The 15,916-nt window shown below is 37.5% G+C and overlaps 1 protein-coding gene across 3 annotated transcripts in view; it reads right to left on the reverse strand.

The window, feature by feature from the left end:
- The window catches only part of LOC127628940 (ankyrin repeat and SAM domain-containing protein 1A-like), a 161,595-nt gene that overhangs the window by 91,648 nt on the left and 54,031 nt on the right, over window positions 1-15,916 (reverse strand). For 2 of the 3 annotated variants that reach the window (XM_052105924.1, XM_052105926.1), the window contains exons 2-4: window positions 5,510-5,590; window positions 4,785-4,941; window positions 2,110-2,172 (exon numbers count right to left, since the gene is read on the reverse strand). In XM_052105924.1, coding sequence (XP_051961884.1) covers window positions 2,110-2,172; window positions 4,785-4,941; window positions 5,510-5,590 — 301 coding nt within the window. The remainder of the gene's footprint in view (window positions 1-2,109; window positions 2,173-4,784; window positions 4,942-5,509; window positions 5,591-15,916) is intronic. The other variant, XM_052105925.1, reaches the window with a different exon arrangement.

Consider the following 15,916-nt stretch of genomic DNA (forward strand, 5'->3'; position numbering starts at 1 on the left):
AACGCACGCCATGTCCCCAATCAGCATGAAGAATGCACGAGGGATAAAGGTGGCCAGTGACCATGGTTAGAGAGAGAGAGAGAGAGAGAGAGAGAGAGAGAGAGAATATTACAGGCAGCTGCTCAGTGTGTTTATGTGTTTTTCGTTTATTTCTTCATTTAACTATTATTTATATTATCAAGCCGGTTCTCGCCGCCTCCTTTCCATTGAACTGCTTTACAGTAGGTAACTGTGGTTCTGTGAATTCGGGATAACCGCCAGAGGCATTGCTTAAACACTAGTGGATGAGTTATTTGTCACTCGGAATGTACGAGAAAGACGTACTAAGGCTGAAGGCTGAACGCTGAGCGAATGTGGCTCGAGGCTCAGCCTACGTCACTACATGTCTTTGTTGGTATATTCTCTCAACCTATCTATCTGGCGCTGCGATAAATCCACTGGTTCTTAAGCACCACCTCTGGCGGTCATCCGGAATTCACAGAACCACAGTTACCTACGTAACTAGCGGTTAAGGTTAGGTTTAGGGTTAGTAACTAGTAATTACTGTAGTTGTTGTAATTATATATTATATAAATGTAGAAGAGTACTGTAAAATAAAGTGCTACCATAATTTTTTCACTATAATACAGTAAAAAAGATGCTGTTGAGACTTTTGTAAATCTAGAGAAAATGAAGGGCAGTAAAGGGAGGTCTACGGTGATGTATAAAAAATTTACAATTTAATTAGCATATAATTTCTTCAAATTGCAGTAATGAGAGCGCAATAATGACAACTTTGTAATGAGACATTTAATGTCTCAATGCCTACAAAAGGTTTCATTACAATAACCCAAATTGGAACAATCCAGAAAACGTTTGCAATAACCTAGCAACCACTCAGAACACCTTACTAACTACTTAAATGCAAACACCCACTACACCCTAACATCATGCTTGGGAGTTTTGCATTGGCAAGCAGCACCCTAAAAATCTATTTATTTATGTTGCACCAGCAGTAAATCAAAACCCTCCATACAGTGGCTTGCTTATCCATTCATTATGCTCTCTTTTTCATCTCTTTCTTGATGTGCCACAGAGTCGGACCCTCAGCTATTCAACCATGACACCGTTGCCATGGTTACACCCCACCTCTCTCTGCCAGGAGTATGCCACAATCACACACACACACCGAGCAGATGCACACTGCCTCTGTCTTTCATACACACACATTCTGACAGTGATGCAAGCTGACGGGTACACAGAAAAGCTTCTCAACTCTGTACGCGTGTGTGTGGCGCAGCAGGTATGCAAGAAATGAAAGGAGAACACAGTTTAACAATCACAAAACACTCTTCATGCCAGCTCATGAATTATTCATCACTACTTTATTCTGTTCAACTCTAACCTGCCTGATGTTCACACACACAAACACATATACACATGGCTGCTTGTATTGAGTAATGCTTTTGTAAACCCCATCTGTGCTACTGAATGAAAACGAGATAGAGAGAAATATTTTGTTTGTTTTCTGAATTATGGTTGTAAAATAATAATCAATCCTAAGTTCTTTGTATATTGCATCAACAAATTCAATTCAAAGGTCATTAAGCTATATCTTGCCAGCGATTTGGCATGTTTTAATGAAACTTGGTATCTATCATTGCCATCACTCCCTGAAGATTAGTCTGCCGCATTCTACATACTACGTTTGTTTGAGGGATAAAAGTAGTCAACTTCGGGCTTAACCAATGGCATGAGTTTGGAGTGAGACTGTCTGTTTGCGAGACCTGTTTAAAACATTCATTACTCTTACAATTCTGTTTGGTTATGCTAATGACATAATTTACACTTTTATATACAGAAGATAAAATGCTCACAACAAACTTACACAAACCAGGGCACAAAACTCTTCAGACTATAGTGAGATAACACCCCAGTCTGCATGTGGTCACATGTATTCATAGGTAAACGGATACATATTTGTGCGCCTTCACACAGCATATGTGTGCTTATATAAACATAAGAAAATAGTGAAGCAGCATGTTCTGACACACAGGCACCAAAAGACACCCAGGCTTATATAGGGAGGTAAAGCGTGTAGGAAAGAGGGCAGAGGTCATAGGTACACACCTTAGCATTAATATAGGGGTCAAATGGGCCACAGCGTTTGAACTCTTTGTAGTCTAGAGAGCTCTGGGAGAGGGGAGAGAACAGGAAGTGTGTTCAGACTCACACATACACCCAAACACACATTTAACACAGTGACTCTCATAATGACATGATGAAATAGGCAAAGAAACTACCAACTGGCTTGTAGTCCGTCAATTGATATGCATTTAAATTATAAATTGAGTGACAGTTGTGATACAAAAAAAAAAGTCAAAAAACATTCACAACTGACTGGAAAATAAAATATTAGAACAAAAACAAATGACAACAAAAAATAGCATTTTTTCAATGCAACATTTCAAAAGACGGAGAATCAGCCAGCCGTAAGAAATTACAAAAAATGAAATGAGACATTTATCACAATTTTGATATCATAATTTTAAACAAGATAAATACCAATTTTTCATATCTAGTGACCATTAGGTGGTGCTGTGCCAAAACTGTGCAGGTACCCTCAGGTCATGGTAGTCATAACACACACCAAGTTTGGTGTGAATACGCTAAAGCGTTGCAGAGATCTAGCCTTACGTCTAATTTGGCGTGCTCTACTTTGAATTTGAACTGTTTGACTAATCAATTTGAATTCTACCTGGTCTAAAGACGATTAATAAAATTTTCATGCAAATCGGACGAACAGTCTAGGAGTTCAAAAAGTAGTTTTTTCGAAAAACTTGGAAATGTTTTCAATACGGAAAATATCAAAATACTCTCAATTAGTCTCGAGCCAAGGAATCAGAAGAAACAAGATTTTGTTTCTAGCACTTATGGTTCAAAAGTTATTAGCATAAACGAGTGAAAATTTGGGCAGTTGTTGGCACTAGAGAGTTTGAGTTAGAGACTCCAAATTTGCTCCACTTAATGTTCAGACTGTTCTCCATCTATGTGCCAAATTTCACAACTTTCCGGTTCTATGGGCTGCCATAGACTCAATGGCGGAAGAAGGAGAATAATAATAATAAAAAGAACACTAATGATTACAATAGGTGCCTACTCACTTTCAGTGCTTGTCCCTAAATAATAACATCAAATACAAACAAATACTAATACTTCAATAATAATAAAAATCATTATTATTAAATAAATATTACTAATAAAGTGTGTATTATTATTAAAGTATTTGTAAGTATTTATTAGAATGTAATATTTATTATTTGATTAAATATTAATAACTAAATATTTCAATAATTTAATAATAATAATAATAATGTTAATCCTTATTCATATTATTGTTTTTACATAATTCAGAACCATTACAAAACAGTGTTTAATATTGTTTAAACACTATAAGGGCCATTTGTGGGTGTGGTACTAAATTTTCCATTTGTGTTACTATTAATTATTGACTGTTGTTCATTTTGTCTACTCTATTTCATTTTGGGCCACTTCCTTTCATGCTACTATGTGCATAGTTATTGAGAAATTATCTTAAATGAGAATGGTGATAGTTACGGTACATCACAGCACCACAGCTGAATAAGAAATGCATGTCAATGCAGTCAATCTATATTATGCAAAACAATGTGCAACCATTTCAGGAACATTTCAGGCAAAACTGCAATTCTGCACAAAAAAAAGACTCCAAATCTGCACAATAACAGTAAAATACCAGGACACATAAATATTCAGGTTCATTTGTTGAAATATGTCACAGTGTTGGATGTAAATAGGCAACAGCTTTAGAACAGGCTGTCAGGAGAGAGCGAGGACAACCGCCCATATGACCGAATGAAGCCAGTCCTGAAGGAATAAGGATTTTGAATACATTAACAGAGCAATTCATTCCACAAGCCTTAATTTGTGCTATTCAATATGTCCCTTAAGAACTAGTATCTGCTATACTTAAATTTAAATTCAAGATAAGTGGAACTTTTGATCACTAAACAGCTAAGTTCAGGATGTGATAACTGCATACTCCCCATTGCATACTGTGCAGAACACTGTACACAGATTACTATTTCATACAGTAAACAATATACAATGATAAACATTTCAAACTGCAACATAGTCACATAACCCAATTGTGTTACGTGTTTAATTGAGCATGTGCCATACAGTTCTCTCAAAAATAAAAGTTTATTTGTGACTAAATCGCACAGATGTGCTAGTAACTGTAACGAGACTGTCGCAAATATGTAGTGTAAAGACGCTGAAAGAGGAAACAACAGTCTTCCTGATAACTGCGGTTATTCCAGAAACATGTCAAAAATGTCTAACCCTGAAACTACGTCTCCAAGTCAACATCCTCACAATAGACCCACTAATAAACTCAGGATGTACCATTAGAAAAGTCAGTCAACCTGTGTGACTGAATGACTACTCGTGTTCAGACCGTCCATTAAAAGGAATATTCTGGGTTATTACAAATTACCATCTATTGAGATCATCTAATCTGACTTTCAGTTTGAAAAAAATGATGGAAAATAATTTTTTCCAAGGAAAGCCTACTCCCATAGACTTAAATCATAAGTGCATTATTGTAAATACATTTTTCGTCTTTTTATGCAAACTGAGGGTTGAGTCAAAATGATTTCCAGTGATCACTAACAGCGTTCCACATGCTTAGATGATTAGTTGTAAATAACTCATATAATAATTTAGATTTGGGGTGAGGGGTTTTCAGTGTCAAGTGTTCAGACCTGTTCATTGAGTTTGGGGTGAGATGGACCCTGATGGACGAGAAGTTTGACGATGCACTGGTCTCCCTTCCACGCCGCCAGGTGAAGAGGATAACAGCCCTTGTTATCAGCGATGTTCGTCAAAGCCTCGTTTCGTAGCAACACCTCCACAACCGCACTGAGAGAGAGAGAGAGATACAGAGCAAAAAATGGAAGATTAAAAAAAAAACAAATGGAGAAATTAAAATGTAACACTACAATTGGACATGCTGAAAGCAGAAGCGAAACAAGAAGAATTTAACTCTGTTTTAATCAAAATGTTCATTTCATGTGTTCTTTAAAAAGGATAGTTCAAACAAACATGCCAGCAGCCTGATGGCACCTGTTTACTTAGATTATAAGTACCTACAGAGCTTCAATATTTTCCTAAAAATCTTAATTTCTGTTCTGCTGAAGAAAGACAGTCATAACATCTGGGATGGCATAAGGGTAAGTGAATTACGACAGAATTGTCATTATTGGGTGAACTAACCCTTTAACGACATTAGTTAATATAATTATAATATAATTATATTATAATAATAATAATTATTATTATTTTAAATAAACTTATTATATCCCACTAAACAGCACAATAAATATTTACTTTCCCTGTGTTATAATATCCTATATATTTAGCTCAATAACAGTCATTGAAGTCAAAACCAAATCATCAAGGTCAAAGGTCAACAGATGACCAGACTCACCTGTGTCCATTTAAAGCAGCATGGTGTAGAGGTGTGTATCCAGTGCTGTCCACACAGTTCACATTTGGTCCCCTCCAGATACTGCAAAACAGAGCAGACACAGTTAGCAGCCACTAAGAAATGAGATTTTGGGTAATGTGCATAGAACTGATGTCGTTGCCATTGGTCTCAAAGTACAAGGAACATACTGACACATTTTGAGACACTTTACATTTAAGCGATACATTTTTTCAGTAAGTGTAATTACCAGTAAACCAAACATATGACATTGCCGGTGCCATACTCTACCATCTGAGCAACATAAAAGCATATAAAAGCTATAAAAAAAGTAATATGGAAATAAATTGCTGGCAAAAATGGAAATATCTTATACTAATCCTACAAGTCAGATGTGTTGTATCTTGCATTAAAGCATGTGAATGACTGGAGATCTAGATCAATATCTGGTGTTTGTCTAATGTATGATTCTCCCAGCTAATGCCATGGGAATGAAAATCCTTCCTGTAGGGTAATGACTATGTTAACACAGATACCAGAAAGTGGTTTATTGCAAGAAAGTTGCATTCCTGTTTACATGAACTGTATAAGCGTCTTACTCTTTACTTCCATATACATGTGGCTCGGTTAGTAAGCCGCTTTCTCTACAAGGACATAATTGTGTAAATAAAAAACATGTCATCTGCGAAAGACTTTGCAACTTTTTCTGTTGCTTCGCTTTATGTGGAGTTGTTGCTCTAATTGTTTCTTAAACATTCTATTGAGAACTGCTGCAACAGTGGGGTTTCCCTCTTACATCAAACCCTGGGATTCCGGTGTGTATAAATGGGTATAGTTTATAGTGTATATTCTTTTTTCACTTTACTCCTAGAAATGTTGAAATCTACCCACTGTGTTGACTTGTTGTTGGGCTCCATCCTATGACATTTGTTACCTGGTCTGTTCACATACATGCACACTCTTCAAAACCGTGTAATAATGGCACTTATGAATTTACATGGCCACATAAGCCGCACTCTCCAGGAGAAACTCGGGTGTGTTAAACCGCTTTCTCTTAATCCCATAACAGTCAGTGAATTCAGTCACTTTGATTCTTGTTTATTTTTAACTCTGGAATCAAACCATGAGTCATAACTGAGATCAAATTCTACTAGCAGGTGATCTTGGAACAGCTTGCCAAATACTGATTGAAGGTGTATCTGTTCAAAGAATGATAGCATTACATTTTTCCTGGCCTGAAAGGTGTGACACATTTCAGACTTTATGGGTAGTAGATAATCTGGGAAAAATGAAGGCAATTCCATGGAACATTGCACACAGATGCTAAGATTTTCTTCCTACTCTGAGATAAAAGGCATCTCGTCACCAGAAATAAATGAGATAACCTGGGACTTGATGCAGATACTAGAAAGTAGTAGACATCATGCATCCTGACCGAAACTGCACATAAAAATGTCTAGAGCTGGCTGAAATTGCCAGTTCCATTCTGAAGGGCTATAACCAAAGTTATCCAAAAAGTTCACAAGCAGGTTCCAATATATGCAACAAAGAAAATGTATTAGCCACCAATATATTTCTTTCTGTCCACATGGCAAAAGAAATAAGCAAAATATGCAAATAATGTATAGTGCAGGTCGTTGGGTCAGCTCCTCGAAAACGCCACCTCTCACAAAAATTACTAAACGAAAATTCCCTAAAGGGGGATTTAGTTCCTCATATTTTCATCTCGGTGGCATAATGCCAGGAATGTGTTGTCATATGAGGTTAAGAAGTTACATAAATGAAAAAAAATCTTTCCATTTCCTACCTTCTTCAGAGGGTGTATAAGACCCAAGTCAGTCTAAGTCGACTGATTGTATCTCTTTAATTTGATTCACTAACGTCAGAAAAAAATATAACTTATACCTTTCTCAAGTTTACACACCCTGTTCAGAAAATATAAAAGACTAATATCATATAATACTGTTTATGAAAATATAATCAATTATGATGAATACTGAAAACAGACATGGTGTATTTAAGATTATCTATATTTAATAAACAATTATCTGTCTTTAATATACATCGATATTGATATAACCAATCTAGCTGAAAGGTTTGCTCTCTCAGAATTTCATCTCTTAATATTTTCAATGCATTATGTGAACATTAAATTGCAATGTTACTGAGGAGTATTGACAGGTAATTTTAAAAGGATAGTTCACCCAAAATGAAAAACTCTGTCATCATTACTCATCTTTATGTTATTGCAAACTGTTAGTCTCAGTCACCATTAACTTTCTTAGAATAGAAAACAAAAATAAAAAGGACTATAATTAGGCTGTATACTTTTTTTGATTATTATTATTGTACCATTTTGGATGAAGTTATATTCTGAGTTTTAATCCCAATCTGCTTAATACACCCCTATGATGGGGGAAATACAATAACTTCATCAGGGCAGTACAAAATAAAAAACAAACTGCAATTTTTATGATCCCTCCTAGAAAAAAAAAGAAAAAAAAAAAACTAACAAGGGGGATGCAAACGTACTCAACTAATATATACAGTGGGTACAGAAAGTATTCAGACCCCTTTAAATTTTTCACTCTTTGTTATATTGCAGCCATTTGCTAAAATCATTTAAGTTAATTTTTTTTCCTCATTATTGTACACACAGCACCCCATATTGACAGAAAAACACAGAATTGTTGACATTTTTGCACATTTATTAAAAAATAAAAACTGAAATATCACATGGTCCTAAGTATTCAGACCCTTTGCTGTGACACTCATATATTTAACTCAGGTGCTGTCCATTTCTTCTGATCATCCTTGAGATGGTTCTACACCTTCAATTGAGTCCAGCTGTGTTTGATTATACTGATTGGACTTGATTAGGAAAGCCACACACCTGTCTATATAAGACCTTACAGCTCACAGTGCATGTCAGAGCAAATGAGAATCATGAGGTCAAAGGAACTGCCTGAAGAGCTCAGAGACAGAATTGTGGCAAGGCACAGATCTGGCCAAGGTTACAAAAAGAACCCTTCCTTGAGCTGGCCGTCCGGCCAAACTGAGCTATCGGGGGAGAAGAGCCTTGGTGAGAGAGGTAAAGAAGAACCCAAAGATCACTGTGGCTGAGCTCCAGAGATGCAGTCGGGAGATGGGAGAAAGTTGTAGTAAGTCAACCATCACTGCAGCCATCCACCAGTCGGGGCTTTATGGCAGAGTGGCCCGACGGAAGCCTCTCCTCAGTGCAAGACACATGAACGCCCACATGGAGTTTGCTAAAAAACACCTGAAGGACTCCAAGATGGTGATAAATAAGATTCTCTGGTCTGATGAGACCAAGATAGAACTTTTTGGCCTGAATTCTAAGCGGTATGTGTGGAGAAAACCAGGCACTGCTCATCACCTGTCCAATACAGTCTCAACAGTGAAGCATGGTGGTGGCAGCATCATGCTGTGGGGGTGTTTTTCGGCTGCAGGGACAGGACGACTGGTTGCAATGGAGGGAAAGATGAATGCGGCCAAGTACAGGGATATCCTGGATGAAAACCTTCTCCAGAGTGCTCTGGACCTCAGACTGGGCCGAAGGTTCACCTTCCAACAAGACAATGACCCTAAGCACACCGCTAAAATAACGAAGGAGTGGCTTCACAACAACTCCGTGACTGTTCTTGAATGGCCCAGCCAGAGCTCTGACTTAAACCCAATTGAGCATCTCTGGAGAGACCTGAAAATGGCTGTCCACCAACGTTTACCATCCAACCTGACAAAACTGGAGAGGATCTGCAAGGAGGAATGGCAGAGGATACCCAAATCCAGATGTGAAAAACTTGTTGCATCTTTCCCAAAAAGACTCATGGCTGTATTAGATCAAAAGGGTGCTTCTACTAAATACTGAACAAAGGGTCTGAATACTTAGGACCATGTGATATTTCAGTTTTTCTTTTTTAATAAATGTGCAAAAATGTCAACAATTCTGTGTTTTTCTGTCAATATGGGGTGCTGTGTGTACAATAATGAGGAAAAAAAATGAACTTAAATTATTTTAGCAAATGGCTGCAATATAACAGAGTGAAAAATTTAAGGGGGTCTGAATACTTTCCGTACCCACTGTATATATGCATGTATGCTTAAAATTGAAAAAAAAACTGAAGATGTCATACAAAGGTGTACACTACAGTCTTCAAAGATAAAGGACAACTGGCTCTAACACGGATAGAAAGAGATGTGGAATGTACCACTAAATAAGATAGATGCCTCACATGTCCTCAGCTGACAGCTTCATTGAATTCTACTTGCTCAACACCAGATTCATGTAAAACAGTAAAGAGAAGACTCAGGAGTGCAGGCTTTATGGGAAGAATTGTAAAGAAAAAGCCACTTTTGAAACAGAAAACCAAAAAGAAAATGTTAGTGTGTGCAAAGATACAAACGTTGGACACACACACACAAACCTACATACATACGTATTCCTGTTAAATGGAAAAATGTTTTGCAATCACACATTGCATAGTAGGTTGCAAACTTAAACTTTTGAGAAGATCAATAGTTTAGATATGAGAAGCTAACTAGTTAGTAAGTGTGTGTCATGTTTATGTGGCATCATATGAGCTGAGGCATTCACAAAGCTGCTGTCCAAATACAATTTTGTGTATTATTACAAGTCAACTTTTGCATCTTCTGCACACGGTACCTCAGTGAAAACACCCCAAGGCTGTGTACCCAGCATAAAGACATCAACAGGCTGAATCTCTCTTGCTCCAGCAGTGAGTGTATTGTGTTTGGCAGCATCTAAAAGATACAGGGACCACTGATGAGGAAAATCCCTGATATAGATAGACAGCGATTACAAGAAAGCAGTGCAATCACGTGCTGTAATGCGGCATGCACTCGCTTTTGTGGAATGTTTGCTCGGTGTCAAAACAAAAAAGCATAAATTAAGACACAAAAGGACAGAGACTAAAGCAGAGGAATGGAGAAGCTGGCCGTAGAGAGGATCTATAACAACTGTTGAAGTATAGCCTCCCTCTGATTCCCTTTCACTCTCTCTGAAACTCATCCACCACTGCCATCACTCAACATAGCGCAACAGTGAAACATTTTCAGCAGCCTTAGCTCAATCATAAACATACTACAATAACATAATATTGTAAAACTGCATAGTATAGCAGAACAATGAAATATAAACATGAAACCTCCATCCATGTTGGGTGTGTGTGTTTAGTTATTTAAAAAAAAATAAAAAATAACCACTACACTTTGTTGCTTTACCCTTGCAAAAATGTTCCAGCAAACCTCTGCAGTAAACTTCTGGCAACTTTTTGCAGCAAACTGTTTGGTAGCAAAGTTTCACAAATTAAAAGGTGCTGTAAGAATTGGTGACTACTTTTCATTATTATTTTACAATTAGACAACTAGCCAATCAGAAACACTCTCTGCTTGTCAATCATTTTGCATGTTCAAGATTTCTGACATATCTTTGGAGGGCAGTGTTTTGGAGACAGGAAAGAAGTTGAAGCAAGCACAACAGATTGAAATGCTTAAAAAACATTTAAACGCAAGTTTGCGGCAGCGAAATTATAAGGGAACTCCTAAAGAAAAACAAACTGGTTGCACCACTTAAAGAGCAACATGAAGGTTGGACACCCCTATATAGCATAGTGTATGTTGATGATAAAACAACTAGATTTTCTGAACTGGAGTAATATATATTTAGCCATTAACGATATTTTGAGATAAATTGTGATAAAATAACTTCCGCGTCTATAAAGCACTAACCGGAAGTGACGATGGCCGAGGGAGTCTGGTCAAGTTCAAGCTCAGGTTACAATGGATGCGAATGAAGAAACCGAGTTCTCCGGTGTGGACTCTAGGGAAATCTAGGGGATTTCTACATATTGAGTAATACATTTGGACCTTGCAATTTACTGGAGAGTAAGTATAACGTTAGCCTACGGGGATACAAAATCAGACGGGAGGAAGGCGGGAGAACAGTTTGAATTGAAATGCGGGGGAAACGGGAGAGTTGGGCTAGCTTCCTGCCAATAGCTATAGCATTGTGCAAACTACTAAATTCATTTCAGAAGGCAGACAATTACGTTACGACAACCTGTCCTAAAGCTCAGTCTCTCTCCCTCTCTCTGTATTATTATACTAAATAAATATTATATAAAAATATTATACTATTATTATTACGAAATTACACAAATTAAGAGTTAAAATAATTAAAAGTAAGACTTACTCTGCTAAGTGCTCGTTTTCGTTGCACAGAATGTGTGCTAACGTTAGCACTTGGTCCTCCAGTCCCGCCCGCGCCAAAATCCGGTGTAAACTTTGACGGTGGACTTGATTCCATCGAGTGCACCGAGGGAACAGCATCAGTAATCAGCCTCACGTGGTCCTTACTCCGAAATCCCATCCGAGACTCCAACAAATCTCCAGGTCGATAATTCTCCGGAGTGAAATGTGCGCCACAAACGACCGAGTGTGTGGTAACAGACACGGCAGTGAAGTCTGCTCTCTTCATCTGCACAAAACGCACCCAAGACCGAAAAGCCTTGTTTTTCCTAGAAGGAAAATGATGGACACGATGTCCTGACAGACTGGAATTCGTGCAACCAGCACAAACACAATAATTTACCATTATGGCTTCTCTAAAACTCGATCTAAAACTTTGTCTCTCACTACTGCTCAAACTACATCAACACCCAACAATGAGAGAGCTGACCGCGAGCTATTTTATTTGCCTCGCCCTACGTCATATGACGCGTTGCTATAGCGGGAAAGGCGTATTCCAGAGCCTAGCACATTTTCATCAAAATCTCTACATCAAATGAGATTTCATTAGTAATTTCTACATATGTGTTTTTAAAAGACCTCGGCAGACAATATAAAGTATTAATTCAGTTATAAATTCAAACTGCATGTTGCTCTTTAAGTGTATTGCTGATCATTACTTATTTGAGCAACTTTATGGTGTAAATTCAAAAAGTAATGGTCTATATGCAACTTTGGCTGTAACTTACTTAAAATTACATCTCAGTATTTTTCAGCCTGTTGACAGTGTTCAATATATACAGTATCTCGATAAATATCTAATGTTTTTTTTTTGAGGATTTTTTTTAATCAGGGGAACTATCATTACACCCAAAAAGACCATTATTTATATATACACGTGTGTGTGTGTGTGTGTGTGTGTGTATGTATGTATGTATGTATGTATGTATGTATATGTACACACGTATACACGTATACATGCATATACACACACACACACACACACACACACACACACACACACACACACACACACACACACACACTCACCTAAAAGGATTATTAGGAACACCATACTAATACTGTGTTTGACCCCCTTTCGCCTGCCTTAATTCTACGTGGCATAGATTCAACAAGGTGCTGAAAGCATTCTTTAGAAATGTTGGCCCATATTGACAGGATAGCATCTTGCAGTTGATGGAGATTTGTGGGATGCACATCCAGGGCACGAAGCTCCCGTTCCACCACATCCCAAAGATGCTCTATTGGGTTGAGATCTGGTGACTGTGGGGGCCATTTTAGTACAGTGAACTCATTGTCATGTTCAAGAAACCAATTTTAAATGATTCAAGCTTTGTGACATGGTGCATTATCCTGCTGGAAGTAGCCATCAGAGGATGGGTACATGGTGGCCATAAAGGGATGGACATGGTCAGAAATAATGCTCAGGTAGGCCGTGGCATTTAAACGATGCCCAATTGGCACTAAGGGGCCTAAAGTGTGCCAAGAAAACATCCCCCACACCATTACACCACCACCACCAGCCTGCACAGTGGTAACAAGGCATGATGGATCCATGTTCTCATTCTGTTTACGCCAAATTCTGACTCTACAATCTGAATGTCTCAACAGAAATCGAGACTCATCAGACCAGGCAACATTTTTCCAGTCTTCAACTGTCCAATTTTGGTGAGCTCTTGCAAATTGTAGCCTCTTTTTCCTATTTGTAGTGGAGATGAGTGGTACCCGGTGGGGTCTTCTGCTGTTGTAGCCCATCCGCCTCAAGGTTGTGCGTGTTGTGGCTTCACAAATGCTTTGCTGCATACCTCGGTTGTAACGAGTGGTTATTTCAGGCAAAGTTGCTCTTCTATCAGCTTGAATCAGTCGGCCCATTCTCCTCTGATCTCTAGCATCAACAAGGCATTTTCACCCACAGGACTGCCGCATACTGGATGTTTTTCCCTTTTCACACCATTCTTTGTAAACCCTAGAAATGGTTGTGCATGAAAATCCCAGTAACTGAGCAGATTGTGAAATACTCAGACCGGCCCGTCTGGCACCAACAACCATGCCACGCTCAAAATTGCTTAAATCACCTTTCTTTCCCATTCTGACATTCAGTTTGGAGTTCAGGAGATTGTCTTGACCAGGACCACACCCCTAAATGCATTGAAGCAACTGCCATGTGATTGGTTGATTAGATAATTGCATTAATGAGAAATTGAACAGGTGTTCCTAATAATCCTTTAGGTGAGTGTATGTTATTATAATATATATATATATATACATATATATATATATATATATATATATATATACACACACACACAATATTCAGATAATTAAAATGTATTACATTCTTGTAGCAGAAGAGTAAATCATTGATAAGGCTTTAGAACTCAATGTATTGTTTTCTACCATATTATTGATCATAAGTCAATCATTGGGCACACAGTTCATAACAATCCATTTCACAAGTGAATGTGTCAATCAGTTGGAGATTTATTATCAGGGCTTGTTTAAGGGCCCGTCAATTTATACCTACGTCAGATGTCTCGGGTGTGTTGCATCATAAACATAAAATGTTTAGGTCACTGTGTCAAGTTAAATATAGGTTTAATACTCAATCTTTAAACACATTGCACAAACTGCGCGTTGCTCAAACAGCTTAAATTTCACTTGCTGCCCTCTGGAGAAATCAGGTGGTACTGCAAGATTGCATTTCTCAGGAATCTTCCTTATTATGATCCGTGGGCATGCGATTAATTGCGTATATATATTTTTTTTAATTAATCGCACTGAATTAACGCGTTAAATCGGCAGCCCTAGTTTTTAGATTTGTATAATACACTGAAGCAAAAGAAGCTCTTATGAAAATACTAAACCAGTACACATAAAATTAACATAAGTATATGTTTTTTTCAGTGTAATTTGTAGCAGTTTAACGTTTTAGGAATTGCGCAAATGTGCAAACCAGCAGCACTTTGCTTTTGCAATATGTGTGATCCGCTCCGAGCACTGACGACAGCATATCATGAGCCCAGTACATGCACAAAGAACAGCTCATCACACGCGCTCTCCGAACTGCACAAAGACAAAATAATCTTTTGTGGTTTAATAAAAAAACATGACAATTTAGCAATTTTACGTTTATTTTGATTAATTGTGCTACCCTGAAGAATCGAGGAATTAATCTTATTGCAAAGCCTTTAGGGAACATAGAAGCCGAAGCCAAATCAAATTTAAATAAAAATAAAAATTATCAATATCGCCCAGACCTACAGTTACATCAGAAACATACAATCAAACAGATATGTTACTTTGAGGTACACAGTAGGGATGTGCACGAGTAGTTCAATATTCGTTCTGCAGTAATTATTCGAAAAATAAAAATACTATTTGAATTTCACAAAGTTTTTCTTTGCTGGTCATATATACAGTGAGATGCTAGTTAAATCCTGAACACACAAACTAAAACTGGCAGTTATAACAGAATGCACTGGGTGGCGCTGTTAAGAGTGGACACAAGTTGAGCACATTTTTTGAGCAAACGGCTCTGCCAGTACAGATGAACACCAAATAAGCGGGTTATTGTGAGAATGTGGGTTACTGCGAGAAAGCTGGATTCCTGTTTAAATGTACTGGATAAGCGGTGTACACTTTAGTCTCGTATATGTAGCAACTTAATCCCCACAACGCTTCTGTAAACAACAAACGTGGCATCTGAGAAAGACAATGCTAGCTGAGGTAAGGGACATTCCATCATTTAAACTGGTGTGTATAAATGGGTATAGTTTATGGAGCATGTGGATATGCTTGTTTTTCCTCAACAAAAACATGACGAGATACAATATAAACATAACTATTATATGTTTATAGTCGTCCTGTATGTTAACTGCATCAGTCTACTTTATTAGCGGTTTCTTTTTCTTTGCTTTGCGTGAGCTTGAATGCTTTCATTCTATTATTTTTTGCTTTCACGCATTGCTTTTTTTTATAAATACATTTTTAAAAAAGCACAGGACATGATATAAGCTTGTTTTGAATATAATTAGTAGCTTGTTTTTTTTTTTTTTAATGCCGACAATAATTTTCTCTCTCATTAATTACCTTCATTTCAATAATAGAATACTTGAATATTTG

This window comes from Xyrauchen texanus, chromosome 35, assembly GCF_025860055.1.
Source record: "Xyrauchen texanus isolate HMW12.3.18 chromosome 35, RBS_HiC_50CHRs, whole genome shotgun sequence".
Taxonomy (NCBI): domain Eukaryota; kingdom Metazoa; phylum Chordata; class Actinopteri; order Cypriniformes; family Catostomidae; genus Xyrauchen; species Xyrauchen texanus.